At 33.3% G+C, this 14,104-nt stretch overlaps 2 protein-coding genes across 2 annotated transcripts in view; one reads left to right on the top strand and one right to left on the bottom strand.

Moving 5' to 3' along the window:
* Window positions 1–837: 837 nt before the first annotated feature.
* On the bottom strand, window positions 838–8,322 carry LOC119639135 (aminopeptidase N). The gene has a single exon (XM_038036362.1). It carries the CDS (start codon window positions 4,771–4,773, stop codon window positions 1,981–1,983), a length of 2,793 nt encoding a protein of 930 aa, XP_037892290.1. The 5' UTR covers window positions 4,774–8,322; the 3' UTR covers window positions 838–1,980.
* Window positions 8,323–8,352: 30 nt separating this feature from the next.
* LOC119639136 overlaps window positions 8,353–14,104 on the top strand; it is a 9,374-nt gene continuing 3,622 nt past the window's right edge. Inside the window, exon 1 of the mRNA XM_038036363.1 lies at window positions 8,353–8,928. The gene's annotated coding sequence lies outside the window, so the exon portion shown is untranslated. The remainder of the gene's footprint in view (window positions 8,929–14,104) is intronic.

The following is a 14,104-nucleotide window of genomic DNA, read 5'->3' as shown; positions in this document are numbered from 1 at the left end:
TAACTTGAGATATTATATATGATAATCAACGCAATCTACATAACATACAGCCAAAACTGTTTTATTCCCTCGATGAGACAACAAAGTATCAATTTTTTCATAAATAGACAGGAATTGCCTTACGACGCAACTCTCTTCTTCTTATTTTTCTCATATTTAATTTTATGAAACTAATCTAAAAATCTTTTGCATTTATAACATTGCCATCCACAACTGACAAACAAGCATCTGTTATTTTATTTATTACTTTTCAAATCGTATTGTTCCGTTTATTTTTATATTTCCCTTAAAAAAAAAAAGTCTTTTTTTGTAAATATTCCTTATTTACAATTTTTTGCGGTCAATATATTGCTTTACAAGGAATATTATTTGCATAAACTTTATCATGCGCGTGCCTGTCTGCAAAAGAAATAACAATAACAACAACAATAACAATAACTGCAATTTATATCATGACATATAAAAATCCAAACGAAAACAACATGTGGTCAAGCAAGTAGCATATGTTTTACATTCGCAAATGAAAGACATTCGCAGAAGAAAGAAAGGGAGAGGGTTAGAGTAAACATCTCATTTTCCACACATTTGTTGATATGTGTTGAAAAAAGAAATGTGCAAAAAAAAATTTATTTTAAATTTATTTACATTTTCTTTTACGATGACATTTTCTTTATGGAAGACTTAAAAACCAAAATAAAGTGCATTTCCATTTTCATGTGTATGTATAGCAAATATCATAGATAAAAAATAACATAAAGCTTAGCGTTTACACAAACCGACATATTACACAGATATATTTTAAAATATAAGTCTCTCTCTCTCTCTCTCTCTATCTCTCACGTTTCTCTTTTAAGAACAATGCTTTCTCTATCTATTATCGATTTTATTATTATTTATCTATACGCATTGTAGTATCAATAAAGCAAATCTATGTTTGATTAGAAAACTGCACTTACGTACTCATAAAACGAGAAAGGGATAGACCCATATAAAGTGAAGTGTGGAGAAAATTTTTTTATTTTTAAAAAATTCATCATGTCTTGTTGTAGCCTACACGACTGGTGGTACAAAGGTATATTGATATAAAGCAACGTTCAGATGGTCTTGAGACAGCTTTTATTATACCGATTCGGAATCACCTTCTAAATCGATCTAAGCTTGTCTGACCGTCGGTTCATATTGCACCGTTATATTGGTTTGTTTAACCTACAGGTCGCAATTATTGAGAAATTATGTCTTAGCCCTACGACAAATGATATTGAAAATAATTCAAAACAGACCACTTTGACCACAAACTTCCATGTAAGGCATTATTTTCAAAAGCTATTATGTGAATAATTGTGTTAGCGAAGTGACGTATGATATATCATATGATATTGAGCCCTCGCCCACTATTGGGTTTTTACTTTTCGTTTAGTTTTGAATTCATGAATTAGGAAAAGATAAACTTGGTCCCCTTACGCACCGTTAGAAACAGTTGCAGATTGAAACATGGTTAACACTTAAACTCTGCATTTTGTTTTCTTAGCATCGAAAATGTCAACAAAAATTTGACAAGAGCTTATCCCACCTATCTTGCCCTTATCTTATCTTATAATAAGCCAAACAGCTGTTATTGCAGATGACATATTTATTCAATAAAATTATTTTTTTAAATAAATTCTGTATATACAAGAAGTTTACGAGCACTTGCACGCAAATAAACATATGGCAGGAACATTGTGGTAACTAAACACTTGCTGTACTTCATCTACTGTAGAATGTTGAAAACCATATGTTCTTTAAAGGTGTTGCCATATACAAATACATAAGTGTCAAAGTGAACACGAAATGCATTAACGATAGTTAACCTAGAGTTTAAAACTCCTAACTAGATCTCTTCAGAAAAGTTCAAAATATCATTTAATTATATTCTCTCTTTAAATTATAGAAAGTTAGTTAATAATATTAAAAGTTAGTCAGTTAAGCTACAAAATTTTCTTAAGTTGTTCGATTATTATTCGATAAAAAGTTATCCAACCAAACATCGATGACAGGTAGATTTTCATCGCTCCACTTTACCTCCTCCTTAATATTTTTCAATGAGCTCTCAATGATGTGTGTAGCACTACCAAATTCCCCCTTATGCTGATTATAAAGCGTTTTAACTTGTTCGTAACCTTTGCTGGTTTTAAATGATCCCGTTGCCTCAGTAATCAAACTATCCCATAAATTTGTTTTATTCTCGAATTTTCGTCTAACGTCTGACCAATTATCATATAAAAAATTGTACAATGTTTCATAACCAACACTTCCTCCAGATAGCATATTAAAAATAAGTAAGATATCGTTATCAGTGAAATTTCCATTTCCCTCTAAAATGGTGACGTTTAGTAAACGAATAATTTTATACGGTTGCACTGGGCAACCTGCCAAAGTCTTCAATAAATAGGTGCGTTCGCTTCGAGTACGATTCTTAGGGAACGTAATTACACGCTCTAAACCGAATTCCCATTCCTCGATGGTTCCCCATTTGAAAACAATGCAAATATAATTATTCGGTAATATAATATCCATATCGGGATTTGCACTCTCTATCCATAATTTGTAATTTTGACGAGCTTCTTCCACAAAAGGCTTGTAACCAGCGTGACTTAAAGATCGATGAGCGAGTGATTTCAATTCGCTCTGCCAGGTATTGCTGTCAAAGTTACGAAGTTCTTCATAGAGTGGAGTAAGTATCGCCTGGACATACATATCGAACTTTTTATGCACATCGGACATTTCTATATGTCTACCGATATGATCAATCATAATAAAAAATGGTCTCCAAACGATGGGATTTCTTTCATATTTCATAAAGAGAGTGATATTAAGAGCTGTAGCAAAATTTAAATCGCCAGCATAAGCCAAATTCCAAGCGTCATGTAAAAGTTTTGCCCGCGTATATGTAGGTATACGAGAACGACCCTCATCGGTTAGCAAAAACGACAATAATAGATTCCAGTTTTTGCGATCATAATTAACGGGAAATGGTCCAATTTCTTGTGGATTTACTATGATAAACTTATTTTCCGTCCAGCTATTGGGTACAAGAATTTCACGCACTTCCTTCATCCAAATTTTCGGTTTAGTTAAACTAAAATTTAAATTATCCTGACTAATCATCACTATCGGTATCCACCAAAGCATTAAATGTTGTTCCGGGACATCGTGTGGCCTTTCCCTTAAGTATAATTTTTGTGAAATCTTAACATTATTCTTATCCCATATGGTATCAACAGTTATCATTGGTAAACGATCTTTTGCTATCCAGGATGTGGCGATTTCAGCGACACTATATTCAGAAGTTAACATTCCGTCCAGTATAGCCTGATTTGTTATGGTGTCCCAAAGATCATTACTAACATAGGCTTTATATTGATAAGTAGCGACAAATTTTCGAATGGCTGCTTGAAATGTACTTTCACTCAGAGTATAATTCAACATTCGTAGAATCATTTCAGTCTTCTGTGATGCCATCTGCTGTTTTAAGCCAGTTATCCTAGAGTGCGGATATCTTTTACTGAATTCATAATATAACGAATATAATAAAGTCATAGGATATTTAGCTTTATATTCTTGATCGTTATCAAGTTTTAGAGTAACAGTTGTACTAAGGAAGCCAACCAAAGCGCTATTAATATGGGAGACATTCCACCAATCCGGGGTGATCCATGATCCCAGCCATTGATAAGCTAATTCGTGCGTTAAAAAATAATAACTTGGTTTATTCAATAAATCTCTCTCTTTGAACATCAAAAGTCCCCAACAATCGGCTGGACGAAGAGAGCCAAGTTCCGGTATAGCTAGTACATCAATTTTTTTTAACGGCAACGACATATTAAAGTAATCAATTAGAAGGGGATAAATTTCGTTTAGTTTCGCATAAATTTCTTTTATTTCTGCAAGTACTTCGTGACGGGCCCACAAACTGATTTCCAATTGTAATCCCATATCTGTAAGCTTTTCTTGTTCTGATTTAAACTTATTTAGCTGCGAAATTACAAAACCGAATGTGAAAGTTGACATAGGTGGTGTCGTTTCAAAATAATCTATTACGTAAGATGATTCAGACGATGAATTAAGACTTTCAGTTCTCACGAGAGGAGTATTAAAAAGCGTTGTATACGTTTTGGGACGAGCTATCGATACGGTAAAAGGTACTTTAAAACCGGGCTCATCAAAGCAAGGAAAAAGTCTGCGAGCATTGTTCGGATTCATCGAAGTGGCCAGATAATGCTTCTTCTCTTCGTTATTTATGCCATCTGTATAGGATCCTTTAAAAAGCCCTTCAGTACTTTGCCAAATGTTGCCGTCGAAATCGATTTTCAATATGCATTGAGAACACTCTTGGACGGTGCTTTTTAAATAAATAATATATATCGTTTTTCTTAGCATTCTATCACCCCGAAGTATTGGTATTGCTTCTTCTACGGAATCCTTGTTAAGTTTCAAGAGAGTTAACGTTCTCTCGTTCAGATTGAGATCATAGTGGGCATGAAGCGAAATTTTTTTAATCGCTTGAGTCCAACTTATATTTATCTTAATCGTGCCGGTAAATGAATCCTTTTCCATTATCGGATGAAGATGTATTTCATATCCTGTGGGTACAACTTCCGTTGAAAGTCGTACATCAGATATTAATGCATGCGAGGCGGATAAATCTACACTTCGCTTATTTACTGCTTTCAACGCGACAGTATATAGCAGTATTATTTGTAAAGCAATAAAATAAATTTCCGAACAAAACATAATTGTAACGTTTAGATAGCAAACCGATTAGTAAGAAAAACTCGTACATGGATTTTTCACTTTTCAAAATTGTCTTACTTCTTAGGATAATCATCTGCCAAGAAGAATATTTTATTATTTATTTTAAATCCCGTTATGATGACTGCATCGAACTGAAACTCAAATTGAACTAATACGTTCTAAGAAGAATTAAGTGATAACTATAATTTGTTCCATGCCATCGCCTTAATTGATTATCCTATTGTTCCCGAATTTATCAAATAAATTCAATTTACTTATATAAAATTTTTTACGTCTTTTATATCTTTCGCTAATTTTACACATCATTCATGACAAAATAATTCTCGTCGCTATTTTTTGAAACGTAGTAGAATTTGGTGTACAAATCGTATACAAACATGGTTAGGGAGAAACAAATACAGAAAGAGCGATAACAGACAGCTGCTGCCTAACTCCAACACCTCTATTTTTTACACGATAGATGCTTGCCTTAGAAATCTGGCCAAAAAAGTAGGGTAAAAAATATATGAAGTGAATATGAATTTGTGGATATGTTCCACAACTTGACAAAAACGAGTAAGATGAAAAAGCTCCGAACTTTTTGCCAGAAAACAGTGCAAAAAAACCGTGTAAAAAAATATATGCAACTTACCGCAAATTTAGGAACTTGAAAATCGTATAAGGTGAAAAATCTGCCTAACACACATGTGGGCATAAACCGACTGACTGCTCACATTATCACAACATCCGCTCAATTATATTTGTCATTGTATACATGAGTTTCTGTAAGAAACTGTCAGAATTATAATTTATAAAAACTCGTGTAAAAAAAGTGTATTTGCTCTCGTTGGTGAACCGTTTTATTTCAAAATCTTGTAAAAGAAAGACTTATGTGTACACCTGGTCAACCGTATTTAAACTTATGGTCTATCGCATTGGAAATTGAACCGCGAAACGAGCTAATCACACTTCTTATCTTTATTAGGCTCTGCGGCAATTACTTGGAGTTAAATAAGAAATAAACAAATATTCAATACACCAATGGTTTTTGTTGAAATGATGTGTCCCGGCGGATCCATATAAGACCGGGCTATATTGGTGCAATAATAAATAGTCTGTAGAACCGCCTTCAACGCAATAATGCTCTAAAGAAAGGACATAAGAAACATTAAGAGTTATCAGAGCTTTCGCGAAACCTCTGGTTAGTTAAGTGGTGCCGTTGAAGCCGTAATGACGACAGACAAAGTTTGACGTACAATTTTTGAAAGGAGTTAAAACCTAATACCAATCCATTGTTATGATGCAAGGCAGTTGCAATACTTGCAAATGTTTCCAAAACGGTTCAAAACGCTGCAGCGTATTTGAAGACGTGAAGACATTTAGCTGACTGGTTTCGCAGCATTCGGCCGTCTCACGATGCGTCTCAATATGTTCCAAGCTCGTCTCAAACTTATGAACAACGCTCCGATAGTTATGTAACTTGCACTTGAAACTTGCACATTACAATGACTAACTGACTCACTGACTGACTAAGTTGCAAAGAAAATATCTACCCTATACCCTAAGAATTATTTCAATAATCAGACAAGAATTATTTGACAAATAGCACGAAGAGAGTTAACTTCTAAAGAACTTGCCAAGTCTACAATTTTGATGTTGAAGGTGGGTTTTATTACAGAAAGAGTAAATTACATAAATTATTTATATTATTAAAAAAGATTACATGTTGGACTAATTCTGTATCATTATAAATACAAAAATAAAGACTTTTAGAGAACTCATACAATGTATGTGATATTACATAGCGAAGGAAAATCTACAAATAAAAGTCTCTGATTAAAAAGTATGAAAAGATTTGAAAAACGCACAGTCGGACATCAACTTCGTTTAGACGGCATGCATGTCTGAATTTATGTTTTTTCTTACAGGCTGGACGGCAGGCAGAAATAACCAGTCGTAGTACTTCTATTCCAAAAAAATGATATCAAGATATCAAAAAAAGCTACACAAAATCATTTTCCTTGCATGCCAATAATTCTACAGCTTGCTATGAACTATAGAATCAACGGGGTTCAGGTTGCTCGATCACAAAGTCACGAGTATCCTGCTTCAGCGGGTGACAGCATTGGTTGAACTACAGATCGGTGCTTGCCAAGATCTTTCGGGGAGGGACGCTTGTATATTGATATACCATGTGGAAATTTCGTTGTAAGATGGTATGTCCAATTACTTTTTGAGCGCAGCAGATTAAAAAATGTGTGAGGCCTGATCGCTTGGCTGCCGCGCTCCTGGAAGTACTCATGGTGGGTGTGGTTATCCCCAAAAGCGGGGGCATTAAATAATAAGAGGTGCTTGATAGGCCTCCCTGTGTTCAGAGGGAAAGGTTTGGACCATGGCCGAAGTTTCAATCTGGGACCCAAAACCGGTTCCCGATAGCACGGAATTGCGAAAAGTTGTCCCCTGCGGTTCGCTTCTCAGATCCGAGTCCTTATAATTTCCTCTCCATTTCTTGCATCGACTTTATAAGCAACAGGAGCACAGACTTGTTAAGCAGCACTTAGGCGCGTACGAAGATGCAGAAAAAAAGTTTCGATGAGTGATTCAGGTCAAAAGAGGAAGATTTTTAACACCATGGTATTCCTAAATCGCTAAAAAGTAGCAAAGAAATGTGTGTACAAACTGCGATGAGACAAAACATCCGCATGTTCGTATTCTTGTCTAGACTAATAAGTGAAGGGTTTAAATAGTAAGGAAACAAAACATTTGCATTTTTGTACTCTTGTTTAGACCTATATGTAAAGAAGAACTTGCAGTGGATAGCTTTCAAATATAGTGAATTTTGCGTAGGTTTCCATATTAGCGATTGATAATGATTTGCTACTTGTCTAGCACTATACGATATTTATTTCATTTTTGCGATCAGACATATATTTACATTGAAATACATGACGTATGATGTAATAATCACTATTTTCTCGCTTTAACATTAGCTATTATTAATAGTGAGTGCGAAAATATTCGCTTCGAAACGAGTGTAACCTCCGTTTTCTTAATTTTTTCCTTTTTAGCTGTAAACACAGGGTTGTTAGATACTGATATTGATATTAATTCGCTTTTATGAGAATTATTCATTCAACTACAAGATTCCTTAAATCTTTATAAAGTAATTCTGTTTTTTTTTTTTTTTTTTTTGACATCGCATATTTTGTCCATACAGAAAATGCAATAAATTTAATTAGAAAACGAAAAGTTTAAAGCAAATACTTTTTAAGTACTTTGTATACTTGACCTTGTCGCTAAGTTTTATTGTGGCCATCATCATGTAAAAATATGTAAAAAAAAAAAAATAAAAAAAAGTGCGAATAGCTGTGTGCAACCAATACAAATAATTTAACAAATTTATTCAAATGTCTATGTGTGTGTTGTATATATTTGTGCATTTTGCTATGGAATATTATTGTGCGATTTGCGTGACCATGAATAAATTGCACAATAGCACCAATAACAAAAAATAAATAAAATGTTAAATAATATTCAAATAGTATGAGAAAAAGACAAAAATAGACAAGAGTGACAGAGAGAACAATAAAAACAATGCAAAGCGAAAATATATGTATAAAAGTTAATTAGAAAACGTGTGTCATAATAATAAGCAAAAGCAATACGGTGACAAAGGAAGATTGAAATTCCGCGCTAAAATCTATAGACTAAAGCAATAACGTCACTATTAAGCAAATGAAATAAAAATTTAAAACAAAAAAGTAAAATAAAATTAAAAAAAAGAGAAAATCTTGAATAAAGTGTAAAGTGATATGCATGATAACTGAATTTTTATTTCATTTTTACTGCAATTGAATATATGGCACAAAAATATAAAAAGAACCATACATATATATATATATAAAGAGACGTGTGTGTATGCGTAACTTGTGAAACGGCAGCGACAATTACATAAAATATTGCGTACATGTGCAAATATTTGTTATGTATATGGCCGGCCGATACGACGTGAATTGAAAAGTGTACGGATGGCAACATAAAACAGCGAGAGAACTTCACGGATCGCATTAGATATACAAATAAATTTACTCCGTTTGGAATTGTTCCCGATATTTCATATTTAGATAACTTTCATATTGATATTGTTTAAACAGAGTAAGCTGCTGTTGTTGTTTACAATTTATCGTTCAGCGTATATGAAAGCTCAAAGCGACGGATGTCAATCAGAACACTGACATTTTCTGTATTTTTAACTGAGTTAACCTCAGCAGCTAAAGCTATGAAAAGGATTAAGTTAACTTGTAATGAAAGCACCGTAAGCTACGAAGCGATTAGAAAGTTTCGTGCCAAAAATTTTTGTCTTGAAAGCGATGAAATTCGCATACGTCCTTCTTACGGTTTCCAGCGCATGAAACCAAGGAAATACCTTAGTCATAAGGCGGGAAAATTTTGTCGCGCCCCGCATATTATGTAGACCTTATTCAGATCAATGCAATCACATTTACTAGGTCAGTAGTTCAAAGAAGTTTTATATATGCGTAAATGGGTCTATGGCAACGGCATCCATTAGCTACCCAACAAATGGCAGAACGCCACACATAACCATGGTGCATATTTTGCTTGTTAAACTTTGTAACAAGTATATTTTAAATACAGTTGTATGCATTTGCATACCTATAAGTTTGAACCCACATAACTTCCAACTGTGAATTCATTTGCGAAAAGAAAAAGGTGGACATTATTGATTAATCTTTTCTCGATAATACCAACGATATGGGTATCAAATGAAAGAACTTGGAGAATAGAATACGAAAAGCGTAGTAGTGGGTGTGCAAAATTTGGCCCCCGCCGAATACAACGTTCTTACTTGTTTTTTTTTTTTTTTTTTTGAAATTTTACATTTTATGACTGGCATTTTGCTTGTTATGTGAACGTTTTTTCACAATATTGTCAGAATGTTTCATATTATCGAGGACATGATTGTTTTTAACAAACTGTTTTTCTGTATGCCCAGTTAGTAGTAGTAGTAGTAGTAGTAGTAGTAGAAGGGAAATTTGACAGTAAAATATAGTTCTCAGGTATGACTGAATCACTTCAAAACAGATTTAATACTTAATTGAAGTATAACTGAGTATCAGGGAATTGATTTCGTCTCAACTGAAATTTTATATACATAAATTTAACATTGAGTTAAACGTCTCCAAGCGTATGAGTGTTTTTAACAGCTGCTTTCTTTTATATGGGTATGATTTAGGCATCAGTTGAAGTGTGAATGAATGACTGAAAATAGATTGATAGATAACTGAGTACCGCGGAATAGATTTGGCGTTAACTGAAATTTATATACATATATCGTCATCTAACTTTGAGTTTAACTTTAACAAGCACAAGCATAGCATTCTCTTTAACAACTGTTTTCTTTTATATATCTGCCTGTTAGTGGGTTAGTAAAGGAACTTTTCCAGCAAAGTTTAGGTATCAGTTAGAGTAAATGTCGTGAAATAGATTTGATTTAAACTGAACGATAAATTTATCTATTTGTTCAATTTCTATTGAAACAATACAGCGGATGAGATAACTGTATGTCTTTCGAAGCTTGCTTTCTCTGAAAGAGCTAAACAGTTGCCCACGTTTTTCTTCTTACCGATCTTATTAGGCGAAATATGAAAATTTGCTGGCAATATTGCTTTATAGAGCTAATCGACCGTGCTATAAGTGACTTCATACAACCAAATTGCAAAGCGTTTTGTTGTTCTTATACATCGCGTGACTTAACAACCTTGTTTTATAACAAAATTGATATTGGACTGTTTTATTGTAATTAGTCCCACGGAAATGATACAAAGTAAAAAAAAAAAAAAATATAACTATAAGCAGAAAACACATATTTTTGCATTTATAACTTGTGACCGGTCACAATGCCATCGCCGTAGAGTTCAATTCTAGTTCTCTTAGTCCTCATATCTTACTTCGTCTACCAGCAATTGCCAAACTGTTACCATACGAAATGCAGATTTTGAGAGATTTTTGAATAAATCGTATTCGGTAGATACTTGCCCTGCTTAATACGAAGCGCAGTGATGCTGTTGATGGTTGCTTTAGAATATTGACGGCACAAATAGCGATTGCCTGCAAGCTAAGCAAAACAATGACATTGGACATGAAACCGAACATCTATGACGATAATGTGTGCCATTTAAAGGAATGAACTACGCTTATTATGTTACAAATTGATCCGACCCATCGAAAGTATCGTTAGGAAAACACATTAATGGCAACTTAATGCATTTACCCCGAGACATGCCGCGTGGGAAAAGGCTACGTGCTACTATGTAGCGATTTGTGTCAGCTTGAGGGCCTTCGATCCCGAAAAACAAGTTCCCGGCTACGGTATCTCCTTCCTGAGATGTAAACACTTTTTTTATTACCTGAATCACCATCAACCCGATTTCTGGATGCACTACATGAGGGCTTGCTCCGTTTTTCATTTACCTCTTGTCAAGCTTTAGAGCAATTCTAAACCATAAATATATATATATATATATCATCGGCCAGAAATTACTTGAAAATAGCTTCTTTAGATTCCCTAAGGTTATAAAGAGACACTTCCCTCCCCACTTACAAATAATAAACCTAAGAGACGAGACTAAACGAAATGAAAAATGTTGTCAGTTCGGTGAAGTTTTCGTTTGCTGACAAAGTTTTGAGCTCTCTATCATATTTAAAAACGCAACCAACTGCCAACTAACTAACTGTAGTTTGCATACATTGTTGTGCTAATTATTATTTGCATTGTTTCATGTGCGTATTTTTATACATGTTTATTTTTGCTTGCAAATCCATAGTGATGCAACATACACATTTGTATATGAGTTTATGGCTTTTCATGATCCATATATGTGTACGGTTCTCTTTTCTTTTTTTTTTTTTGTTTTTCCTCTTATTATTATTATTATTATTATTATTTCTACTTAAGCTCCCTGCGCTTAGCCTATTTCTAATGTAGAATGTTGCGTAGTATTTGTGTTTCTCTCTCTCGAATTTTTCTTCTTTTTTTTTTTTTTGTTTGCTACTACTTTTAACGACCTTGACACAAAATTGTCTTTCAAAGCTAAAAGCAAAAATGTGTATTAAGAACTTTTAAAACAAACAAAAGCTTATAAAGTAAATTATTTTTTGTGAGAAAAAAAAAAAAAAACAAATATTTTTTCTTTACTTTGTCAGTTCAATCGGTATAATTTCTCTAAAATAATATTTTTTTGAGAATACACACGCACACACACACACACCCATAGATATTTCATCATCGTCAAGATGACATCTATTTAATACAGCAGCGGGGCGGATGTATGTAAAATAGAAAAGTTAAACGCACTTAAATATTATTTAGTACAGTAGAAGCTCTAAGCGGAGTATATGTTCTATAAATATGCCGCGATTACAAAAGCCGTGAATACGGAATGGTAATTTATATGGGATTATAAGGGGATATGATCCTAGGTGACAAAATAAAAAAAATCAATTTAATTTTGAACATTTTGATTAATTAATCTTAAGGCTTATGTAATGGTTTGAAGAATTTTGTAAGTTTCTCTTGCTTGGCAGTTTTTAAAAGCTCCTTCAATTCAGACTGATATGCAGCAGTCGCATTACCAATTTGCCTCTTAAAAATAAGACTTTGTTCCATAGACGGATCAATGTTCATAAAGAAATCGCGTAGCTCATTTGTCATTCTTAAACCTTCACTAAGACTTTTTAGATCAAGTGTCACGTCTTCAGTGCTTGTGTAAGCCTCTTCTTCAATCGGACGTGACTTTAACATTTCCTCTAAGTCGGTTTCAGTCAAATCTTCATCTTACGCTTCAAGCAATTCCTGAAAGTCACATGATTCTATCTGTTCGAACCCATCTCGTGCTATTCCATTCGCGATTTCCGCTACGCTTGCAGTCAAAGTTTGAACTTGCACAGATTCTTTGTCATTTCCCGCAGTCAGAGCAGGCCACAGTTTTTTCCAACATGACTTCAATGTGTGCAGCTTCAGTTCTTCCAATGATTCTTTTATGTTTACGATGCATTTTGCTATGTCAAATTTCTTACTGCATTCCATAACATTCATATCAGGAAAAACAAAACAATTCCGGAACCAGTCATAAAAAATTCGCGAATAAAGAAATTTATAGCCGCGAATATGGGATAGGAATTGGGTCGCCAACAAAATTTGCAAAAAGAGTTTAAAAATGACTTAAACTATTCAGAGGGTACGTCTAGAGCGCCCAAACGCCTCTGTGGGAAAAACTGTGAACAGCTCGTTAGAATATATATATGCTATATAAATTTTTATTCTGAAGTAAAAAATCGGCCACGCCCAACCATTGCTATGGAAGATAAAAATATAGTTTTTTTCCTCTTTTTTTTTTTAAAATCATTTTTAGACTAACGGTGATGATTATAAAAGATAGATTCGGTCACGAACAAGTATAATTTTCCTAGTTGTCAGGTGTGTTGACGCATACCGCGAAAGATACATATGCAATGAAATCCACTTCGAACCTTCGTAGCTAGGTAACGTGTTAATGTCATATATTTTTGTCTTTAGAAGTTTTAAAGAATTTTATCTTATGAGATCTGTTTCTTTTTTCTTATTTATGTATTTTTTTTTTTCCCAATGAAACAATTTTTTACTTCCGGCATTAATGCACGCACACACACGCACATATATATATACATATATAAGTTCTTAGGAAAGATAAGAAAAAAGTTATGGTTTGCTAACGATAGGGAAACAAAAACAACAAAAAAAAAAAAACCTCTTAAATAATCACTTATCCTCAACGTTTTTAATCTTGAAATATTTTTTTCTACTAACTATTAAAGCAAGAAAAAAAAAGAAAAGAAAAACAAAAAACCTTCACATTTGTTTTCTTTGAAAGCACAAACCACCTGCGCTCAACGAACAGTAATAATAAAAATGTAAATAAAAAATATTTTGTAATTTACGTTAATAGTTAAAAGCGAATTACTCTCACACCAGATAGATGGATAGTATTATAGCATGTTATTTACAATATTAATAAAAATGAATCATTTAGTAATTCTAAATTAAGCGAAGGGATTTTCTACAGAGATTATTCGGATTATTTTTTTTTCATAATAGCTTTAAATATTTTCCCATCATATACTTAGTCAGATATTTTTTTTTTTTTTCAATGAATAAACTTTGAAATTTTACCATAAAAAATATTTCTGTTTTTTTCCCCTTCATTTTATGCGAACTTTTTTTATAAGGGAAATTTTGGTTATAATTAGCTACATTCACTGTAGAGACCTTAAT

This window comes from Glossina fuscipes, unplaced genomic scaffold (genome assembly GCF_014805625.2).
Source record: "Glossina fuscipes isolate IAEA_lab_2018 unplaced genomic scaffold, Yale_Gfus_2 112, whole genome shotgun sequence".
NCBI lineage: Eukaryota > Metazoa > Arthropoda > Insecta > Diptera > Glossinidae > Glossina > Glossina fuscipes.
Note: the sequence above shows the minus strand (reverse complement) of the source record. Positions and strands in the feature narration are given on the sequence as shown.